General features: G+C 37.7%; 1 protein-coding gene across 2 annotated transcripts in view; it reads right to left on the bottom strand.

The window, feature by feature from the left end:
- Nucleotides 1–9,415, bottom strand: part of LOC127938595 (receptor-type tyrosine-protein phosphatase mu) — a 160,973-nt gene extending 151,558 nt beyond the window's left edge. For both annotated transcript variants that reach the window (XM_052535310.1, XM_052535317.1), the window contains exon 1: nucleotides 9,132–9,415. In XM_052535310.1, coding sequence (XP_052391270.1) covers nucleotides 9,132–9,204 — 73 coding nt within the window. In that variant the 5' untranslated portion in view covers nucleotides 9,205–9,415. The remainder of the gene's footprint in view (nucleotides 1–9,131) is intronic.
- Between the last annotated feature and the right edge of the window lie 4,006 nt (nucleotides 9,416–13,421).

Raw genomic sequence — 13,421 nt, 5'->3', positions numbered from 1 at the left:
TCAATTGTAACAAAACAAGACAAAATAAGTTGTAAAATGTATCTTTTAGGAATGTTCAGATATTTGGAAAACAAGACCAAAACTGATATTTTTGAAATATATTAAAACAATTAATCATTACTTTTTTGATGATAGTGAGTAATTCACAAATGTGCTTGATCGATCTCAGCTTTCTTTTTTTTTTTTTTACAGATCCTCAATTGTGGGAACTAGAAATACACTTTCCAGTTTAAGTTTGTGCGACTAAAAATATATGCTCTGCAGTGAATGGGTGCCATCAGAATGAGAGTCTGATAAAAACATCCCAATAATCCACAGCACTCCAGTCCATCAGTGAACATCTGGAGAAGGTTTAGATCTGTTTAAACGCTGCTTGATCTGTGCAGATTTCTCTCCTGATTCAGAACAGAACACTTTTTCACTGGAGGAAGTGTTATTCTGGATTATAGACTCTATGTGTTTGAGTTAAAATCATCTTAATGCTGGATGTGTTTCAGGTTTTGTCTTCTCCAGATGTTCACTGATGGACTGGAGTGCTGTGATGTTTTTATCAGACTCTTATTCTGACGGCACCCATTCACTGCAGAGCATCTACTGATGAGACACTGATGCAGTGGGTGGACTGCTCTTGAAGTCTCTAAAGTTTGCAGGTTCAGTCCTCGAGAAGCTGAACGTGTTCATCTCTATAGTTCAGCTGAGGGTTAGTCTGACCTTAAAACTCTTTCGTACATGTTCGTGAGCTGACAGACGAGGAGACGGACTTCCGCTCCACCTGCAGACGTGAGACTGAGAGCGAGCGGAGATGAAATCAGACAGAAGGAGCGGATCTCAGAGCGTGAGACGCGTGTGATTGAGATGCTGGACTGCAGAGCTCTCGCTTGCACAGACTAATGGATTCCAGGCAGGTTTGCCTGATAAAGAGGTCATTGACTGTCGGCTCACAGCGTTTGTCCACACACACACACACACACACACTCAGGATCTGATCTGTCTTTGTTTGAGTGCTCTCTCGCTGGAGCTGTTGAAGGACGTGTGTGACGTCAGAGTTTAGTTCATTTGCTTGAAACAGGAAGTTCATGTGAACTCCAGCAGTGTCTGAAATTCATATAAAAGCCGTACAGAAGAACATGCTGAAGAGAAACACTACTGAAGACGTTACAACTCGAAATGTGTTATCGAAATAAAGCCCAGGACAGGACTGGAAAGAAAAAAATATACTTTTTTTATTAATTAAAATAAAATAAAATAAATATAATAATAAAGCATATAAATTATTAGCATATGCACACACTGTTAAATGCATAAATAAAAGAAAAATAAAAGAAAATGCATGAATAAAATGTACAAAAATAAATAAAACAAATAACAAAAATGTAAATTCAAACAAAAAATAAATCAAATTAAATAAAAATAAATACAAAACAGCACAGTCATTTTTAATAATTACTCTAATTATGTGCATTTACTGTAATGTATATTGTGATTTGTGATCCATATTTCTTCTAATTCCCTGTCTGTTTATTGTCATATTTACGATCTGCTCCGTGCATCTGCATCTGTCTATTCATCTCTCCGCTGACCCAATTGCAGGCGTACAGTAATGATCAAACACACACACACACACACACACACACACACACAATGACAGTAGAAATGTTAATGCTAATGTGACCTACTCAGCATCGCTAATGCATTAATAACCAGGAGAGAAGTGTTAATGTGGCAAACACAGATGTGTGGTGACAGTAATGGAGAATTCAGCCTCTGGATATATTCTGATGTGTGTGTGGATGTCTGCACCTGGAACACGAGACCAGACGAGACGAGGACACACCATAAACCTGCCATATATTATACTGTTTACACAGTTTTAATTATTGGGCATTCTAATTATTTATATGTGTATCATTTAACACCAGATCAGCAGCAGTTTTCATGGGAGAAATATTGGTTCGTTTTGTTTCATGGTTTTGTCTTTGCACTGTGTACTGTCTATTTCACTTTATTTTATTTTATTTTTGATATGCACTAAGCACTTTTGTATTTTTATAACTTCTGAATAAAGACTTTATTTATTTATTTATTAATCGTAAGGACATTGAGTCTAACCCTTGTGTAAAAAGTGCTCTGTACACACAGTAGTAGAAAAATGATGTCAAATACATTTTTAATAAATAAACTACATATTAAGAATATATTAACAAGATTTTCTTTTAAGATAAATAAAAATGCAATTGAGCTCTTTCAGTTTTAATTAAATTTAAGCTAAAAAAAACTAAGTTGAGCTAAATGAGTTCATCTACTAGTTCACTGCAGACTCAGAAATAAATAATTAATTAACAATAATACCTAAATAAATAAATGATCTTTATTTTTTTTTACAAAATTTCCTTAAAATAATGTTTAAAAAAAATATTGTATAAGCTCTTTTAATTTAATATTTGATATAAAATCTTAAATTATTATAATAATTAAAAAATGTCCATTAATAGAATTTCTTTCATTTAAAAAAAAAAAACACACACATTTATTATTTAACACCATATCAGCTGCTATTTTCAAGGTAGACTCAGATATATAGTTATATATATCATAGTAACTTCAATTATATTTCATAATTAAAACAATATTTTCTTAAAATATAACACAAAAACAGTTATATAAGCTCTTTGGGTTTGATAGTTATGTACAATTTCCACAGAATTATTTTTTAATATTTCTGTTTTAGTATTATATAAAATATTATAAATTAGAAAATATAAAAAAAACAGTAGTTCATATATATATATATATATACATACACACACACACGCATATAATTTTTTTTTTTTTTTTTTTTTTTTTTTTTTTGGCTGAGTGTTATAGGCCTATGAAGTAAGTGTGTTGGCGCAAAGTTGTGTAAAACCAATCTGCTGCTGATGTGTCATCACTGTGGGCAGGTGTATACAGTCATGCTGCTTCTGAGACACGTCCAGCATCATCATCATCATCATCCTCATCATCATCAGACAATCTCCGGACGATGTTCGCCCACCGGAGGTCGAGCTCCGAACGCCATCCATCGCTGCCAAACCTCACTTCCCACGACTTCTGCTCTTCTCTGTGAGTGCACACAGCTTTCACTTAGAACTTACATTATATCAATTATCTGGCAACCTTCGCTGCCGCTCATTAACGCGCTGGCACAAAAATAACCCGCGCGCTTTCACACCTTCCGTCAAACCGTGCCGAGAGGACGCCAGCTCCACTGTTAATCTCACAGAAGCGGAGAACCGGAGCCGCACCGGTGGCCCTCGACACGGGTCACGGAGACGCGCGCTCCCGTCCGCATCCATCCATCCGAAGCCTCGCGCACGCGCACCCGTGTTGCACTAATTAGCGCTATCTTCCGGAGTGTCTGGACCTTCCTGCTCGCGCCGCTTCTGAATCTTAACTCGTGTAAACACAATCCGCTGCATAACAAGTTGTTGTTTTTCTCACTGGCCAAGTATTTCATATGCTGATGGGAAATTACTCGAGCGCGGTTGCTCTCAAATCCCTCGTGCTTGTACTTACATCTGTTTTCCCTCTCTAACTCTCGGTTTGTATCCCTGAAATACTCCTCTGCTGTATCATTTGTCTTCGCGCACACACCCGTGGATCTGCTCCAAACCCAAAGAGCACATGCAGCATTCAGAGCATCCTGAGCTCTGCTAGAACCACGGCCTAGAGCTGATGGTGGATGATTCTGATGCAGCGTGGCATGCATCCTTCACAGAGAGGCCAAACCTTTCATATCCATGCACTCAATTAGAAACAATCTATTTTGCGATCAATATTTTTGTCTTGAATTTCAGAAAAAGCTCATAAAAGTGCATGCATTATATTTATAAAAGATGGGGTTTTAAACATGTCAGCTTGACCTTCTGAACAGATTCAGATGCAGCGTAACATGCATCTTTCACAGTGAGGACAAAAGTACCATGCACTTTGAAAAACCTAACACTGCAAAAAAAATAAAAAATCAGTTTCACAGTCAGTGTTTTGTCTTGTTTTCCAGCAAAAGCTCATAAAGCTGCACGCATAATAACTGAAAGATGAAGTTTAGCATGCAGGCTTACCAGATGTTTCCAATCTTATAAAATAATGCTAGCATAATGACTGTAAAATTGTTTAAGATGGACTTTAGCATGTCAGCTTCATTTACATTTGAGAATTTTCCAGTGGAGTAAAACACCTCAAGATTGAAGCTCTCTGAAAACGAGTTGAAAACATCACAGTTTGAATCTGAAGTAAGTGTATCCTATTTTAATTAGACGATTCGGCACAAAATGATCGTTCTGTCATCACTTTACTCCCCCTCATGTCTTTCCAAACCTGCATGACTTTAGTTCTTCTGTGGAACATAAAAGATGACATTATGAAAAATGTTTCGGTTTTGTTTTGGCAAGTCAGTGAGTTTGCTTCCCAAATCCCATGTTTTTCTCCTTTAAATGATGACAGAATGTTCATTTGTGTGTGTGCGTGTGTGTGTACTATCCCTTTAAGGATTTTTAGATGTTTCTACTGGAAACATGGAAAAAAAGCGTAATAAATAACAATTGCGTTAAGATGTTGCATGCTCACCATTCACTGATGCATGCATCATTTCACAGAAAGGACAATCCCACAATGCACTGCAAAAATCCATCCAACCATGCAAAAATCATTTTTGTAATCAATATTTTTCAAATTTTCCAGTAATATAACAATAAACATGAGCTCATAAAACTGCATGCATAAACACTGTTATAGCTAAATGCATTTTACATGAAGTTTAGTTTTGTCAGAAATGCTACGAGTCAACAACTCTACATCACGACACGATATAAGTTCATCTTAAAGTCTCACGCAGTGCATCACCAGTAAACATTGTTTCAAAGATGTTTAGATCCTTCTACTGGGAAACAAATATACGGACTAAAAACGAATGCACATAGCAAGAACAATGCTTGGAAAATATATCTTCTGGAATCACACGACGAGCATCATGTGTGTGAATCTGTGTGTGTGCAGCATCTCACATCACATCACTTGCTGTCTAGTTAGTGAGCGAGAGAGTTCAGGTCACTCAGGTCTGGAACAGAGTCAATATCTGCCTCTCTCTCTCGCCAATTAGTCAATCTGTGTGTGTGTGTGTGTGTGTGTGATTCATTAGCTTTTATCCTCTTCATTTGAACGCGTCTGTGTGTAATTAGTGTGTGTGTGTGTGTGTGTCCAGTGCTGTCAAACACAGTGACATCTCAAGGCCAATTACTGTGACATCACATTACACACACCAACCGACCCGCACGAGAAAGAGTGTGTGTTAGACACTGAAAGACATCATCAGGACACTTTTCCTTGAACTTCGTTACATTCTGCATCCTGTTTGCTACAATTGAAATCCAGACGTGTGATTCTGATTGGTGGAGCAACACAAGATGACACTGTAAGAGTCTAAACCTGGTTTAGTGAACACTAGGTTTCGATAAATACACGTCGGCTGCATTTGATTCACCCACATGTCTCTAAAAGAACAGAAGAGTGTAACGTGAGAGAAGTCTCTATATGAACTGCCTCGGTGTCATTAATTACTGAAGGATGTGTTTTATTAGTGTTTGGCTGCAGGTGCCGCGCTTCCCATCATCGTCTCCAGAGCTCACAGATATTTCATTTCATCCTCCAGTGTCGCAGAGAAGGCTTCTGCTCTTCATCAGCTCTTAACCGGCTCTTATAACCGCCGGGGCCGTGAACACAGAAGCCCAGCGAGGACGGGGCCGACAGCGGATCTCAAACCACTGCTGCAAATAAAGCAGTGTTTATCTTTTATAGTGTCCACTTCCTCCGTGATCACGGCTGTATGATCTTGATGTAGATGCACAAACACTCCACGGAGCAGGACATTTCTGTTGTTTCTCTGATTTCTGGTCTTCAAGCAGCACATTGCATGGACACCAGGACATTATTCTGGATTTGTACAGCTATAAATGAGTTTATTTTAGTGTGCAGTGTTCCTTCAAACATTCATCTCCGTGTGATTTCATGCCTGCTCTTTAACAAATATCTCCACAAACATAAAGCAAGCAGTCGGTGTTTGTTGCACAGCTCGAGCACGTGTTGTTCAGACGTGAGTAAGACCTGCTGTTGTTTTCGTCAGAGACCGTCATTAGAGCGTCCCGTCTGCAGCTCACGGGTGGAGAGACACACGGAGCACACACAGCGTCATCTCTGAGTCTGTCCTCTGACACACACCTACTGACACCTGTAACACACGCCTACAACACGCCTACAACACGCTACAGGTGCAGCTCGGTCACGTGAGCGCCTGTGAGCCAACAACCAGAAACACACACACACAAACTCTCTCTCTCTCTCTCATACACAGACACACACACACACTCTCTCTCTCTCTCAAACACACACACAAATCAGAGATCTTTGCTTCTGAACTGTGACACATTCAAATGTAACAGATTATACTTTTCAGGATTCTTTGATGAATAGTTAGTTCAAAAGAACAGCATTTATTTGAAACAGATCTTCTGTAACATAATAACTGTCTTTAATGTCCCTTTTGATCAGTTTAATGCACCCTTGAAGAATATAAAGGTTTTCAACACTGATAATAATCAGAAATGTTTCTTGAGCAGTAAATGATCATATTATTCTGATTTCTGAAGATCATGTGACACTGAAGACTGGAGGAATGATGCTGAAAATACAGCGGAGCATCAGAGAAATACATTATATTTTAACACAGATTCACACAGAAAACAAATGATTTACATTATAATAATATATCACTATTTTACTGTATTTTTGATCAAATAAATGCAGCCTTTCTGACTTCTCACAAACAAACAACATTATTCCAAGTCATTCTATGCATGCATGTATGTGTGTGTGTGTGTGTGTGTGTGTGTATAAAACATTACTGTACACACCAAAAAACATACACATGTGCTGTATATTATATTAAATATTTAAGAATAAACATCTACGTGTGATGCATGGTTCAATACAGAATAAAAGATGTGTTAGTACTTGTGTATGGTTTTTTTTGGTTCAGTTGTTTTTTTATATATTTATAGAATCCATTTTAGTCCAAAAGTTATCGATGAATCATGATTTTTTGGGTGAAAGCGTTTGTGCGCAGATATCACGCTTCGTGCACAAGACCTGCTGTGCTAAAAACTTCAATCCTTCAGTCTCTCAGTGACTCTCTCTCTCATAATGGCTCTGCATGTTCAGTTTTAAGAACACTGAAAGGAAAATAAGACATACTTTCGGTTTTTAGCTGAACTTCTGACAGTTTGAAGGATTTCTCTCTCTCTCCTCAAGCCGGTGTTTGAAGGGTTCCCAGTCGAGGCGAGCAGTAATCAGCCACGGACAGACTTTGAGTGACACTTCTAACTTACGACTGAGTCTTCTGCTGAATTAAAGCAGCAGTGTCAGTCAGACGGCACTGAACACCATCAATCATCAGACTATCAGAGATCTGAATGTGTGTTATAGTTATATAGCACGTCCAGGAATTACCCAGAGCTAATCGATGATAGCTGGAGACCAGAGATGCTTATAAATCACACGCATGCTAAAGAGCTGGAGTCTCCTCTGAACGTGTGCTGTTAGAGCACGGGTTAGGAGACCTGACTCACACACACACACACACACACACACACACACACTGCACACCATCGATGAAGACCAGGCTTGATGAAGAGCAGCACAGTGTGATGTATATCAGACCTGATGTACCTGTACATACAGTACACACAGTGACTGAGTGAGTCATGCTGCCTCCTACAGGCCACCGGAGGAACTGACGCACAAATACATTAAACCTCCACGCAGTCACATTACTCCAGCAGCATATGCATGGAAAACCAAGTTTCGAAGCTTATAAACTGATATGCAATCACTTGCTCGGATATTTTGGCTTCAAAAAGAGTTATAATTTCAAAAGCACAACCAATATATTAAAAATCACGTCACACTCAAGTACTACGATCACTGAATCCGCGCAAAAATGTCAATATTAGTATTAAATATCATGCAAAAGTAATGCAATTTCCTTGGATAACAACTAGTTATTACTTTATATAGATAGCAATGGAAAAAAAATTAAAACCTACTCGGCACACATTACGTATTCACACATATCGATTTAAGCTCCACTAATGTCTCTTATGCACACATGAAAATCTATTGTTCAGACAGCTAAAACGACCCCTTTTAAGCTTCGTTTTACGTCCCTTCGGGCTACAAGAGAATCAGATCGGAGTTGCATCGGAACTGATGGGTTTGTGTTGCATCCAAAACATGTCCAACGGGCTCGGAATCTCTAAACAGACTATTTGCCACCATAACAAGCAAACACAATTAGAGCTTATTTAAGGACTCTGTTTCTGAACAGACCGAGGATGCACGACATTTCAATGCACTCGAAGCAAATGCAACGCACACGCGTCCGACTCATGCACGTGCATTTGATTATTATGAGCTGTGATTGACAGCTGCCGCCTCAGAGAAAGCTACACAATGCACAAATGTTCTGAAGCTTATACAAACTTCAGTGAAGCCGCGCAATGTCTGTGGTTTGCTCGAGAGAGACACCTTACAGCTATTAATAAATCAATCCAACGAACTAATGCGTTTCATTAGACACAAATCCATAAAGAGTAACGACTCAGGGGACACATTCCCACACACACTCTTCTTCGCCACAACATATTTCTCTAGAATATTAAAGTTTCTGCGTTTGGGTTTCCAAAGAACTGTGAGAAATCATTTGAAGAGCGCAGAGAGACCGATCTGGACACAAACAGGTGCTTTTCTCTGAAGTCCGTTCATGAGATCCGAACACCTCTCAAAGCTGCGGTCATGTTTCTAAATCAGAACACGGAACCCGTGGTTACCAGCCTGACCTCAGCGCTCCTCCGCTGCCCATCCAACTTTGCGCGAGACTCCGAAACAAGCGCGGGATCACGCGACGCTCGCGCGCGCGGCGTGCCGGACCGAGACGCGCAAAGTCGGCAACGCCAAGTTTAAAAAAAGACCCAACACCGGCGATGCCCGAAGCCCAACTCCTGCCAGAGGATGATCCGAGGGAAACCAGCACGAGCTCTTACCTTTGAACACCTGTGCTCGCGCGGACACCAGGACGCCGATCGCGGTGAAGAGGCACGCGAAAAGTTTGTCCATCCTGGCGGTGTCGGTTCCGTGAAGCCCGCTCTGTCCGCGAGCCGAACTCTGAGCAGGTGCGTCTCTCGGGGGAAGGCTGTCGGTCGGGTTCAGGCTCTCGTGGAAGAGTTCCTCCGGATCTCCCGGAGCCGCGGCGGGCGCGAGTGAGTGTGAGGTGTAGATTACCGGGCGCGCGGGAGGATGTGTTCTCCGGTAGAGGGTGTGCGGGAGCTTTGACTGCTCCTCTAGTGTCGTGCTTCATCTCCTCCCACCGAGAGAGACTTACAGCTGGACTCACGATCACTCACAGAATCACTGACACTCAGAACTTTACACACGCGCTGAGACACAACTTCAGCTCATCTGCTGTCTCAAAGCATCTGTGTGTGTGTGTGTGTGTGTGTGTGTGTGTGTGTGTGTGTGTGTGTGTGTCCGGACTGAGATCTATCTTTTCAGGAAATATCTGTTTTAGGCTTACAGTCAGGGTCAGGTGCTTCTACACTTTTTTGAATCAGATATCATTTCCTTCTGATTTTAGGAATACATTATGGGTAGTGTTAGGTTTAGCGGTAGGGATTGGGTTAATAAGTCTATATTTTTTAACAATAATGTTTATCTGACTATCTTCAACAGTTTCCTTACACCAGCAGAATCAACTTTATTGTCTAATTAATAATGCATCGATGTATAAAGGTCTGCTTGTACACTCACAATGAAACAAAACATTGTGCTTTTGTAAAATAAAGAAAACAAATGGGGTGTTGCTTTCTGCCATTTGAGTTTCTTTCTTTGAACAAATTAAGCGTATCACAAAACTTAACTGAACCTCAGTGTTTCTATCTATCTATCTATCTATCTATCTATCTATCTCATGATGATGCAATCATTCTGTAAGGTCCTCCTTTCAGCAATTCAATGATAAGAACATGATGCTTTAATATGTTTGTGGATGCATGTTTCTAAGATTAGCAGGAGTCGTAACTAATGATTAGCCTGAATCTTAACATGCTGTGTACATGTGTTCATGCTGAGCTATAAAGTAATTAGTCAAGTCGTGTTAAAGACTCGCATGAGGAGTTTGAAGGATCCTGCACACAAACACAGAGCTGGACTCAAGTCATGCACAAACAATGTCGCTCAAGTGAATCATATTTTAAGAAACAATAGGGATATGGGTGAGATTTAAAAAAAGAAGACAAAGAAGAAGAAGAAATGATGGGATGTAACTGCCATAAAACAAGCCAATAAAAACTACCAACACAAAACAGTCAAAAACAGCAAACTAATGTGCAATCATAAAGCCTGTTCAAGCCTCAAATATGCTATGACTGATATAGGAAATAAAAATGCAATCTTCTTTCGCATCCAGCAGCGAGTGTAATGGCATTTTCCTTTTATGAGATTAAGCTACAATAATCCTGAGACATTATTAAGATAATTCTCCCGAGTTACCGTGACAGGATCAGTACGATCGGAGCACTTTCATGGAAAACTCACAAACAAAAGCAGTTTAACACACTTATTCTGTTGCATCAGCGTTCAACGAAACAAAACAACAAAGAAAAGGCAAACTATTTACAAAGCTGGCAGAAAGCACCAGTTGAAAGCTTGTGATTGGCAGCTTTCCCGCTCGCTTGACGAGGCGTCATAACGGCGAATAATTTGTAAGGCCTCCCTCGGACTCCTGCAGAGAAACACTAAATGTCACGCATCCGTCACTGACATAAAGCTGTTCCAGAGACACTCGAAACACTCACAACACAAGTCAGAAAGTTTATTTAGCATGCAACACACAACCCATGGAACAATTTCGTAAAATGCATTAAAAGTGCATGCAGATCTGTGTACACGCCATGCATTAACGTGATTGAATGCTTCAGATGTGTCCAGCTGATTAACTTACTCTAACTTTTCACTGACCTTCCTCAGATGTCTCAGCATCATTGCTTGATTAGCTGATTGGCGGCCATGTTTAATATTTTGTGTTATCATGTCTCACTGATTAAATACGTCAGCCTGACCTTGACTGTGATGAAGCCCTTGAGTGCACTATGAGCTAAACAGAGCAAGGTGAGGCTCGTGCTAAAGGACAGAACGCCTGCGCGAGACTGCCGTGATGTAAGACTGAAGAACTGAACTATCTTAAGAAACCCAGGTGAACTGTAAACAGGCGTTTGATGTATTTATGAGGTGGCACCCATAGAGGGAGCTGCTGTTCCTCAAACACAGATACATCAGACAGAATTAGATTTCTGATCAGTTTTATTAGCAAAGTGTAATTACTTTTGTTATATTTAAATATATATATATATATATATATATATATATATATATATATATATATATATATATATATATATATATATATATATATATATATATATATATATAAAATTACATATATTTCCAATTGCATTAATATAAAATCGTACAAAAAAAAGATATTTGGACATGCAAGTGACACTTAAAAATATCTTAATATTTTTGGATTAAACAACAAATAAAGAAGAAAGTGTCATTTATTTCAAAGAACATAATTATATCCTTCAACTATATAATTCTAATTTTTTACATTTTATTTTACTTTATTTTAAGATTTGTATGATATTCAGACATTTATCATTTTCCTCCAAAGTGCTGTAATTAACACATTTATTTTCTTTTTTTGTTTTTATAAAATTTTTATGGATTGTATGCAATAACACTGTTGTTTATAATTTGTTATAGAGTTAACTGCTGTTAAAATACCAAAAATATATATTTTTTTAATTTTCCTTCAATTAACATACTGCACTTTTTTATTTTATATTTTATTTTAGTTGCTAATTAAATTAAATTAAATTAAATTAAATTAAATTAAATTAAATTAAATTAAATTAAATTAAATTTTTTATTTTATTTAATTTATTTTTTGACGGGGACTGGTTCTCTCTTTTTTCTATTGTATTATATACATGTTTTGTGTCCAATGCCATTATTGTTCTTAATTGCTGTTAAAATACCAAACAGTAATGCAATGACATTCAGACATTTTTAAGTGTAATTAAAGTGTCCAAATAATTTCCAGGCCCAAAGAAAATGTGTGTATCTTCATCCGAAGTTTGTCGGCTGAAGTTTTGTTAGTTGCTATTTGAATCACACTCATTGAGCTCTGGAGCGGTTTCAATCCAAACAGGGTGTTTCTGGTTTAATTAAAGCGGTCTGACTGCTGAAAGGCCTCCAGAGACGAGTCAAAAGCAGTCACTGTGTGTTTGTAATAACTGTGTCTCAGTCCAGATCATATTTACTGCAGTGTCTCTCAATAATAACCTCTGGATGTCTGAGGCCTTTCTGAACCACAGCTGAACGCTTCTGTTGTTTTGAAAGGTTTGATATATAATTAGAAGGTTATATTTACAGTGTGTTTTGTTAATAATGTGTTTAGAAATGGAAGCATCTCTGTGTTTGTGTGTGTTAATTAACAGGCTGTAGTCTTGTATTGTTCTGCAGTTAAAATACGAGTGTCTAAAAGTTTCTCTCATTGTTTCTGCATGAAACCATGCTGTGACTGATTCCTGAATAAATACGTCGATGCATCTGTGAATGCAGATTTCCATGTTTTGATGCCATCTTTATCAAATATTCTCAGTTAAATATGTTTCAGAAACCCACCTTGACTTTTAATGCAGTTCTGAGACGAGCAGAAACTGAATGTTGGAGGTGAAATAAAGCTGCTGTGTTTGTGATTATACACATGTTTCAACTTGTTATAGAGGATACAGAAAAACTAAAGATATATAAACATTGTTCAATCAAGATCCTTTTCCAAAATGACTTACAAAAGTATTATCCTCTGAAAAATTTATCAAAATTAGTGATACAAAAACAGTGTTATTTTATTATCATTGAGATACTATTATTTTAATATTTCGGGGGAAAACATATAATTTATAATTTACTTATTTTATTTCAGTTAGTTTCCAACTTTTCTAATTTTCATTTAGTTTAACTTGATCTATAAAAATTACTACATATATTTATATATTTAATTTTAATTGTATTTATTTATTTTATTTTGTAGATGGATTTATTTTTAGTTTAAGTTAATTAATAACCCTGATTTCTAAAATTGCTACATATAATTATATATTGATATATTTTATTTTAGCTATTTGCCAACTGTTTTTTTTTTTTGTAGTTTAACTTGATGTTCATTTTAAAGTAAACTTTTTAATTTAATTTAATTGTATTTTATTTTT

Source organism: Carassius gibelio, chromosome A2 (assembly GCF_023724105.1).
Source record: "Carassius gibelio isolate Cgi1373 ecotype wild population from Czech Republic chromosome A2, carGib1.2-hapl.c, whole genome shotgun sequence".
NCBI lineage: Eukaryota > Metazoa > Chordata > Actinopteri > Cypriniformes > Cyprinidae > Carassius > Carassius gibelio.
The sequence above is the reverse complement of the archived record's forward strand: the minus strand, read 5'-3'. Positions and strand labels throughout refer to the sequence as shown.